General features: G+C 49.0%; 1 protein-coding gene across 1 annotated transcript in view; it reads left to right on the top strand.

Moving 5' to 3' along the window:
- The window catches only part of LOC123759132 (polycystin-1-like protein 3), a 15,306-nt gene that overhangs the window by 4,295 nt on the left and 1,011 nt on the right, over nucleotides 1-10,000 (top strand). The window contains exon 2 of the mRNA XM_069324818.1: nucleotides 8,954-9,954. Within this exon, the coding sequence (XP_069180919.1) occupies nucleotides 8,954-9,954 (1,001 nt within the window). The remainder of the gene's footprint in view (nucleotides 1-8,953; nucleotides 9,955-10,000) is intronic.

Below are 10,000 nucleotides of genomic sequence, written 5' to 3'. Positions count from 1 at the left end.
ATTGTCATACTGTCTCGTTTTCTGTTTTGGGTCCTCTGGTAGGTTAGTATAAGGGCACTTTAGTACGACAGTTTCTTGACGTTGGGAACCTTAGGAGGACGGGCTGGTGTGAGGGGGGGGTCTTGGGGGGGGTGAAGTGTGTGGGGCTTGAGGGGGGGGGAGGGGGTGATGGAACCCAGTGACGGGGGGCGACACCTTCTAGCTCAGGACGAGAAGAGAGCTACGCGCCGCTGCCATTATGTTCATTCATCCCACCACTCCGTGCAGAATTTGAGCCTTACGGCCGTATGTCAAAGTACCCCAATAAAACAGCCTCCCGAATTAATGTTCACGTAGATAATTAGTGTGAACTCGCGTGACCTGCTCCACATGAGTTCGTTCGTGATGGGAGCCTTAACGTTCACTCTTTACTCTGGAAATAGGAACGGGAAGGTAATGATACTTGTGACACATTATACCAAACAATACTTTAAAAAATCTCACGTTGAAGGGTTGCGTGTATAAATAACAGGTGGAAATGCCGAACCTTTAACGAGTTCATGATGGTAACAACTATGGAGTCCGGTACTTTATTTTCAAAGTAGAGTCACTTTGAACACACTAACAACCCGCCAAACACACCGAAACTACGACGTTGGTACAACGTTCGAACAAGTTTTAACACTTCTTAACCAGTTATAACAACCAATATAGCAAGTTGTAACAACGTTCTGATACGTCATAAACACGTTAAGCCAAGATGTAGCAACTTTATTACAAGTTGTAACAAGTGGAAAATAGAGACATTTTCGGTTTGTGTTTTCAGGGAACATCGTGGAAATGTTCAGGTTTCGTACATGGCTCATTCCAGTCCAAGGTGAAGGTGGTCACGTTAAACTCGTGCTCGGGTTAAACTCTAACAGCCATTTGTTGGAACATTCCTACAGATTGTCGAGGTCATCTTGAAGCCTCATGCTAACCTCTGTCTTAATTGTTCATTCCTTCTTGTCCAGTGTGATGTTGGGAACGGTTGTGGTGGTAAGTGCGCTGCCTTAATGGTAGAGGTGTTGAGTGTGTGTGTGCCGGGGTGGTGTGGGGCCGTGTACTCCCCGTGTGCTGCTTGTGGGGGGTTGAGCTTCCACTCTTTACTCCTGACTCTCAATTGTCAGTCAACTGCTATACAGGTTACCGAGCCTATTGGGCTCTATTATACCTACATTTGAAACTGTGTATGGAGTCAGCCTCCACCACATCAATGCCTAGTGCATTCCATTTGTTAATTACTGACACTAAAAAAGTTCTTTCTAATATCTCAATGGCTCATTTGGGTACTCAATTTCCACCCATGATCCCTATTGCGTGACCTCTCCTCCTGTGTTAAACTGATTTTATCTACCCTATCAATTCCTCTGAGAATCTTGTATGAGGTGATCATGTTTCCTGTAAATCTTCTTTCTTCCAGAGACGTGAGATTTAGTTCCCGTAGTCTTTCCTCGTAGCTCATACCTCTCAGGTCGGGTTCTAGTCTGGTAGCATATCTCTGAACCTTCTCCAATTTACTCTTATGCTTGACGAGATATGAACTCCATACTGGAGCTGCATATTCCAGGACCGGTCTGACATATGTGGTATACAAGGTTCTGAATGATTCCTTGCACAAAGTTTCTAAACGCCGTTCTTATGTTGGGCAATCTGACATATGCCGCTGATGATATCCTCTTGATGTGGGCTTCAGGGGACAGATCTGGAGTGATATCAATCCCCAGGTCTTTCTCACTTTCCGATTCTTGAAGAATGTTATTTCCCAAATGTTACCTGGTATCTGGCCTCCTGCTCTCTTCATCTATCTTCATTACTTTACATTTGCTCGGGTTAAACTCTAACAGCCGTTTCTTGGAACATTCCTACAGATTGTCGAGGTCATCTTGAAGCCTCATGCTATCCTGTCTTAATTATGTAGTTGTGTTGGGTGGTTACCTCCCCGTTCCTGTGGACACCCACCACACACCACCAAAAGTCCCTCTGATGGTTTTGTGGGATGGGTGGATAATGCTCAACATGACTGACTGGGTGGAAGATAGTGTTGAGGAGTGGTATTGTGAGGGTTGAGGTGCATGAAGTGGGTGTTGCTGGGTGGTGGCTCCGTGTGGTATGAATGGGCCGATTACTCGGTGTGAGGTGGTCACAGATCTCCCGGAGAGGGAAAATGCCTTCCTGAAGACCGCGGCTTGCACACCGTTCCTAAGTCAGCAGCGTCCTGTCAGATTAGACAGTTTTTTCTACTCTTGATTTGAAGGAAGTTTGTTAAATATAATGATATTGGACATGTATGCATGATTGCTTAAGTTGTTATTTAATGTCAGTCGAATATATCTTAAGTAAGATTGTGGGTAGGAATACTAAGCCTATTTAAGAAGGGCGAGGTTGCTAACTTAGGTTTGGTTCAAATATATAAAAATAAGTAACAAGTGTTCAATTGAACCTATATATCAATTCATTACAACAAATTATATAAAAGTGATTAATAATGGATTGTTTAGACCATTGGTGTGGCCGCCCGCGTGGCCACACCCCCCCTTATCCCCCCCCCCCAGCTAAGTCAACTAATTACAGAGTATCATAGTTTAATTGTTTCAATTTTGCAGACAGCATTGCAAAATGTTTTATACTATTGAAAGAATACCTAAAGTGAAGCAAAATTACAGTTTAAAATATAGTCAAATTATTATAAATTGCAAAAGTAGTCAGGAGAGGGGAGATGGTGGCTCTGGCGCTGTGTCAAGATACTCGTTCCATTACAGCAACCCCGACCCGACCATGTTGCACACGTACCCTACAGCAATTAACGTTAAAAATTGAGTTTAGGCCTCCCCTACGGTCTGGCCTCCAACCTCGGACAGACAGACATGCTAATTTATAGAAAGTTGTTAGGCACAGCTTCTATGAACACACCAGTAGATAGACCAGGATTCAAACCAAGGCTGGCCAACACGGCATTAGTTAAAGGCTTTAGGAGAACCTGTCGCACCTGGTCAGCAGCAGCATCATATCTGACGACCTTGAGAGAGGTATGAAGTGCGCGGCTTGTGGCGCCCGGCCCGACACTGCTACCACACTTTTACAGCAAGTGCTCCTCCGGGTCTCAACTCTTTTGTCCGCTGCCTTCAATATTTACACCTGTTATATCCCGTTGTCATTTGTCAGGATTTGTTAGTTTTTTCCAATTATCTAAATTTATGTTTGGATTCGACAGTCTTCCTGTTGCTATGGCAGGTGGATTTATATCTATGGTAGTGGGGGTCTGTATGGTAGTGGTGGTCTGTATGGTAGTGGGGGTCTGTATGGTAGTGGTGGTCTGTATGGTAGTGGGAGTCTGTATGGTAGTGGTGGTCTGTATGGTAGTGATGGTCTGTATGGTAGTGGTGGTCTGTATGGTAGTGGGAGTCTGTATGGTAGTGGTGGTCTGTATGGTAGTGGTGGTCTGTATGGTAGTGGGAGTCTGTATGGTAGTGGTGGTCTGTATGGTAGTGGGAGTCTGTATGGTAGTGGTGGTCTGTATGGTAGTGATGGTCTGTATGGTAGTGTGAGTCTGTATGGTAGTGGTTGGTCTGTATGGTAGTGTGGGTCTGTATGGTAGTGGTGGTCTGTATGGTAGTGGTGGTCTGTATGGTAGTGGTGGTCTGTATGGTAGTGTGAGTCTGTATGGTAGTGGTGGTCTGTATGGTAGTGGGAGTCTGTATGGTAGTGGTGGGTCTGTATGGTAGTGTGAGTCTGTATGGTAGTGGGAGTCTGTATGGTAGTGTGAGTCTGTATGGTAGTGTGGGTCTGTATGGTAGTGGGAGTCTGTATGGTAGTGTGAGTCTGTATGGTAGTGTGGGTCTGTATGGTAGTGGTGGTCTGTATGGTAGTGGTGGTCTGTATGGTAGTGATGGTCTGTATGGTAGTGGTGGTCTGTATGGTAGTGTGAGTCTGTATGGTAGTGGTGGTCTGTATGGTAGTGGGAGTCTGTATGGTAGTGTGAGTCTGTATGGTAGTGTGAGTCTGTATGGTAGTGTGGGTCTGTATGGTAGTGGTGGTCTGTATGGTAGTGTGGGTCTGTATGGTAGTGTGAGTCTGTATGGTAGTGTGAGTCTGTATGGTAGTGGTGGTCTGTATGGTAGTGTGGGTCTGTATGGTAGTGTGGGTCTGTATGGTAGTGTGAGTCTGTATGGTAGTGGTGGTCTGTATGGTAGTGTGGGTCTGTATGGTAGTGTGAGTCTGTATGGTAGTGTGAGTCTGTATGGTAGTGTGGGTCTGTATGGTAGTGTGGGTCTGTATGGTAGTGTGAGTCTGTATGGTAGTGGTGGTCTGTATGGTAGTGTGGGTCTGTATGGTAGTGTGGGTCTGTATGGTAGTGTGAGTCTGTATGGTAGTGTGAGTCTGTATGGTAGTGTGGGTCTGTATGGTAGTGGTGGTCTGTATGGTAGTGTGGGTCTGTATGGTAGTGTGAGTCTGTATGGTAGTGTGAGTCTGTATGGTAGTGGTGGTCTGTATGGTAGTGTGGGTCTGTATGGTAGTGTGGGTCTGTATGGTAGTGTGAGTCTGTATGGTAGTGGTGGTCTGTATGGTAGTGTGGGTCTGTATGGTAGTGTGAGTCTGTATGGTAGTGTGAGTCTGTATGGTAGTGTGGGTCTGTATGGTAGTGTGGGTCTGTATGGTAGTGTGAGTCTGTATGGTAGTGGTGGTCTGTATGGTAGTGTGGGTCTCTATGGTAGTGTGGGTCTGTATGGTAGTGTGAGTCTGTATGGTAGTGGTGGTCTGTATGGTAGTGTGGGTCTGTATGGTAGTGTGAGTCTGTATGGTAGTGGTGGTCTGTATGGTAGTGTGGGTCTGTATGGTAGTGTGGGTCTGTATGGTAGTGTGAGTCTGTATGGTAGTGTGAGTCTGTATGGTAGTGTGGGTCTGTATGGTAGTGGTGGTCTGTATGGTAGTGTGGGTCTGTATGGTAGTGTGAGTCTGTATGGTAGTGGTGGTCTGTATGGTAGTGTGGGTCTGTATGGTAGTGTGGGTCTGTATGGTAGTGTGAGTCTGTATGGTAGTGTGAGTCTGTATGGTAGTGTGGGTCTGTATGGTAGTGGTGGTCTGTATGGTAGTGTGGGTCTGTATGGTAGTGTGAGTCTGTATGGTAGTGTGAGTCTGTATGGTAGTGGTGGTCTGTATGGTAGTGTGGGTCTGTATGGTAGTGTGGGTCTGTATGGTAGTGTGAGTCTGTATGGTAGTGGGGGTCTGTATGGTAGTGGTGGTCTGTATGGTAGTGTGGGTCTGTATGGTAGTGTGAGTCTGTATGGTAGTGGTGGTCTGTATGGTAGTGTGGGTCTGTATGGTAGTGGTGGTCTGTATGGTAGTGTGAGTCTGTATGGTAGTGGTGGTCTGTATGGTAGTGTGGGTCTGTATGGTAGTGTGGGTCTGTATGGTAGTGTGGGTCTGTATGGTACTGTGAGTCTGTATGGTAGTGGTGGTCTGTATGGTAGTGTGGGTCTGTATGGTAGTGGTGGTCTGTATGGTAGTGGTGGTCTGTATGGTAGTGGTGGTCTGTATGATAATGGTGGTCTGTATGGCTAATAAATCCTGCATGGTAGAAAGAAAAGATCAGAAACGAGCATTATACTCCCCTGGAATGGTCGTTAAGAAACATAAACAGCTTTAGAAACAAGTTCAGAGACGTTCCCAATATTCCAACACATCCTCTTGAAGTGTCAGTACCTGTACTAACTATTTGGACAAAAGTACCATTATGTCGTGATATTGTAAGACGTTTGGGGCATATGAGTGACACTTGAAACACACACACACACACACACACACACACACACACACACACACACACACACACACACACACACACACTCGTGAAGGTGTGGTTGCAGGCGGGTTCCAGCAAGATGATGGATGCAGAAATGATCACAAGGCAGCAGAGGGACAATTTACGGCTTGCAGTCTAGGGCGAGCTGTGGGACCCTAGTATTCTCTCCTCCTGTCTGTCTCTCTCTCTTTATCACAGCTCCTATTTGTCTTAATGTTTCCCCTACCGTTCTTCCTTTCTCACTAGGTCTATTTACCTTTCTGCTCGCCTGTCTCTCTTTCCGCATGTTTCCTCTGGATGTCTTTTTCTCTATTTCTGCCTATTTTGGTATTATTTTGATGGGGGTTCTGTTTGTGTGGTTCTCTTCTTGGTGTGTGTTGTTGTTGTGTGGTTCACTGTGTGTGTGTGTGTGTGAGGGTGCGCGCGTCCCCGTGCTCTTGCGTGCGGTTCACCACCAAGTCTCGCCTACTGGGCTTCTTATGCAAATGTTTCGGCGTACTTGTTGCCCTTAACACATCCTCACCATCACCTCGCTTTCATCGTACCAAACTATTTATCAGTCACACGCACAGGCAGACACACACGCACACACGCGCACGCAGACACACACACACACACACACACACACACACACACACACACACACACACACACACACACACACACACACACACACACACACACACACACACAGATAGAGCCCAATAGGGTAGAGCCCAATAGGCTTAGGAATCTGTACACTTGTTGATTGACGGTTGAGAGGCGGGACCACAAAGAGCCAGAGCTCAACCCCCGCAAGCACAACTAGGTAAGTACAACTAGGTGAGTGCACACACAACATGCTAGGTAACAAGCATTCAGGAGGGAATAAGAAGACCCGTTGAGCAGCAGAAAACGAACGTTAAATGAACTGAATTTCATGACAAAAAAGAGAAACTAAATCGAAGAGACATGATAGCGACATACAAAATTATGAAGCGAAGTGTGGTAGAAGGTAAAGGTGTAGGTAACTATAAGCGTGTCCCCAGGGACCGTAAGTATAAGCGTGTTTCAAGGAACATGTAGCGTACATTAGAGAGGTGAGGCCCCGTTTAGATGGCTTTAAGCACAGTTTAGCCGGGTAATATCATGTTTAAGAACACCTCGACAAGCGGGTTATCAACAGTGATCCCGGAGCGCATCTCTGAGTCATAAATCTTCACCCACCTGATAACTATCTCGACAACCGTGTTGATAACTGGCCATTCATGCCCACTGTAATGATCATCAACAATAACTATGCTAACAGCTGTTCCGACGGCCATCTTGGTAATTATGTCCGCGCAAATAATGATGGTCTTATTTACGGCCATCTGGATTACCACTTAAATATCCTTCAACGTCTTAGGAGAAAAACTGCCAGGCTCCGCACTGACGCCGCATTGACAGTGCTCCTAGCAGCATCTTGACAGCTGTTTGACAGTGCTCCTAGCAACATCTTGACAGCTGTTTGACAGTGCTCCTAGCAACATCTTGACAGCTGTTTGACAGTGCTCCTAGCAACATCTTGACAGCTGTTTGACAGTGCTCCTAGCAACATCTTGACAGCTGTTTGACAGGCATACTAGCAACATCTTGACAGGTGTTTGACAGTCATCCTAGCAACATCTGGACAGGTGTTTGACAGTGCTCCTAGCAACATCTTGACAGCTGTTTGACAGGCATACTAGCAACATCTTGACAGGTGTTTGACAGTCATCCTAGCAACATCTTGACAGGTGTTTGACAGTCATCCTAGCAACATCTTGACAGTCATCCTAGCAACATCTTGACAGGTGTTTGACAGTCATCCTAGCAACATCTTGACAGTCATCCTAGCAACATCTTGACAGGTGTTTGACAGGCATCCTAGCAGCATCTTGACAGGTGTTTGACAGTGCTCCTAGCAACATCTTGACAGCTGTTTGACAGTGGTCCTAGCAACATGTTGACAGCTGTTTGACAGTGCTCCTAGCAACATGTTGACAGCTGTTTGACAGTGCTCCTAGCAGCATCTTGACAGCTGTTTGACAGTGCTCCTAGCAACATCTTGACAGTTGTTTGACAGTGCTCCTAGCAACATCTTGACAGCTGTTTGACAGTCATCCTAGCAACATCTTGACAGCTGTTTGACAGTCATCCTAGCAACATCTTGACAGGTGTTTGACAGTCATCCTAGCAACATCTTGACAGTCATCCTAGCAACATCTTGACAGGTGTTTGACAGGCATCCTAGCAGCATCTTGACAGGTGTTTGACAGTGCTCCTAGCAACATCTTGACAGTCATTCTAGCAACATCTTGACAGATGTTTGACAGTCATCCTAGCAACATCTTGACAGGTGTTTGACAGTCATCCTAGCAACATCTTGACAGTCATCCTAGCAACATCTTGACAGATGTTTGACAGTCATCCTAGCAACATCTTGACAGTCATCCTAGCAACATCTTGACAAGTGTTTGACAGTCATCCTAGCAACATCTTGACAGATGTTTGACAGTCATCCTAGCAACATCTTGACAGTCATCCTAGCAACATCTTGACAGTCATCCTAGCAACATCTTGACAGATGTTTGACAGTCATCCTAGCAACATCTTGACAGTCATCCTAGCAACATCTTGACAGTCATCCTAGCAACATCTTGACAGGTGTTTGACAGTGGTGCCAGCAACGTGTTGAGAGTGGTGCCAGCAACGTGTTGACAGTGGTGCCAGCAACGTGTTGACAGTGGTGCCAGCAACGTGTTGACAGTGGTGCCAGCAACGTGTTGACAGTGGTGCCAGCAACGTGTTGACAGTGGTGCCAGCAACGTGTTGATAGTGGTGCCAGCAACGTGTTGACAGTGGTGCCAGCAACGTGTTGACAGTGGTGCCAGCAACGTGTTGACAGTGGTGCCAGCAACGTGTTGACAGTGGTGCCAGCAACGTGTTGACAGTGGTGCCAGCAACGTGTTGAGAGAGGATGGGTTACCAAGGCGAGGGCAGTGGTGGAGGCAGTGTCAGGGGAGCGGGGAGCAGGTAAGCCTCCCTCACCTTCCCTCACCTCTCCCAGCACGCGAGAAACCACTTGGTGCCTCCCCCTCCCTCCCCCCCACCCTGGGGACACATACACAGCCCCGGGGACTCTCACTCCGCCCCGGGGACTCTCACTCCACCCCGGGGACTCTCACTCTGCCCCGGTGACTCTCACTCCGCCCCGGGGACTCTCACTCCACCCCGGGGACTCTCACTCCACCCCGGGGACTCTCACTCCACCCCGGGGACTCTCACTCCACCCCGGGGACTCTCACTCCACCCCGGGGACTCTCCGCCCCGGGGACTCTCACTCCGCCCCGGGGACTCTCACTCCGCCCCGGGGACTCTCACTCCGCCCCGGGGACTCTCACTCCGCCCCGGGGACTCTCACTCCACCCCGGGGACTCTCACTCCACCCCGGGGACTCTCACTCCGCCCCGGGGACTCTCACTCCGCCCCGGGGACTCTCACTCCACTCCGGAGACTCTCACTCCACCCCGGCGACTCTCACTCCACCCTGGGGACTCTCACTCCGCCCCGGGGACTCTCACTCCACCCCGGGGACTCTCACTCCGCCCGGGGACTCTCACTCCGCCCCGGGGACTCTCACTCCGCCCCGGGGACTCTCACTCCACCCCGGGGACTCTCACTCCACCCCGGGGACTCTCACTCCGCCCCGGGGACTCTCACTCCACCCCGGCGACTCTCACTCCACCCCGGGTACTCTCACTCTACCCCGGGGACTCTCACTCCACTCCGGGGACTCTCACTCCGCCCCGGGGACTCTCACTCCACCCCGGGGACTCTCACTCCACCCCGGGGACTCTCACTCCACCCCGGGGACTCTCACTCCACCCCGGGGACTCTCACTTCGCCCCGGGGACTCTCACTCCACCCCGGGGACTCTCACTCCACCCCGGGGACTCTCACTCCGCCCCGGGGACTCTCACTCCACCCCGGGGACTCTCACTCCACCCCGGGGACTCTCGCTCCACCCCGGGGACTCTCACTCCACCCCGGGGACTCTCACTCCACCCCGGGGACTCTCACTCCACCCCGGGGACTCACACTCCATCCCGGGGACAATAACATATATAGAGGTTAGGGAAGGAGGGGGGGGAGAGGGAGGGCGATTATCAGGAGAAA

This window comes from Procambarus clarkii, chromosome 15 (assembly GCF_040958095.1).
Source record: "Procambarus clarkii isolate CNS0578487 chromosome 15, FALCON_Pclarkii_2.0, whole genome shotgun sequence".
Taxonomy (NCBI): domain Eukaryota; kingdom Metazoa; phylum Arthropoda; class Malacostraca; order Decapoda; family Cambaridae; genus Procambarus; species Procambarus clarkii.
This window is presented reverse-complemented; position numbering and strand designations above follow the sequence as displayed.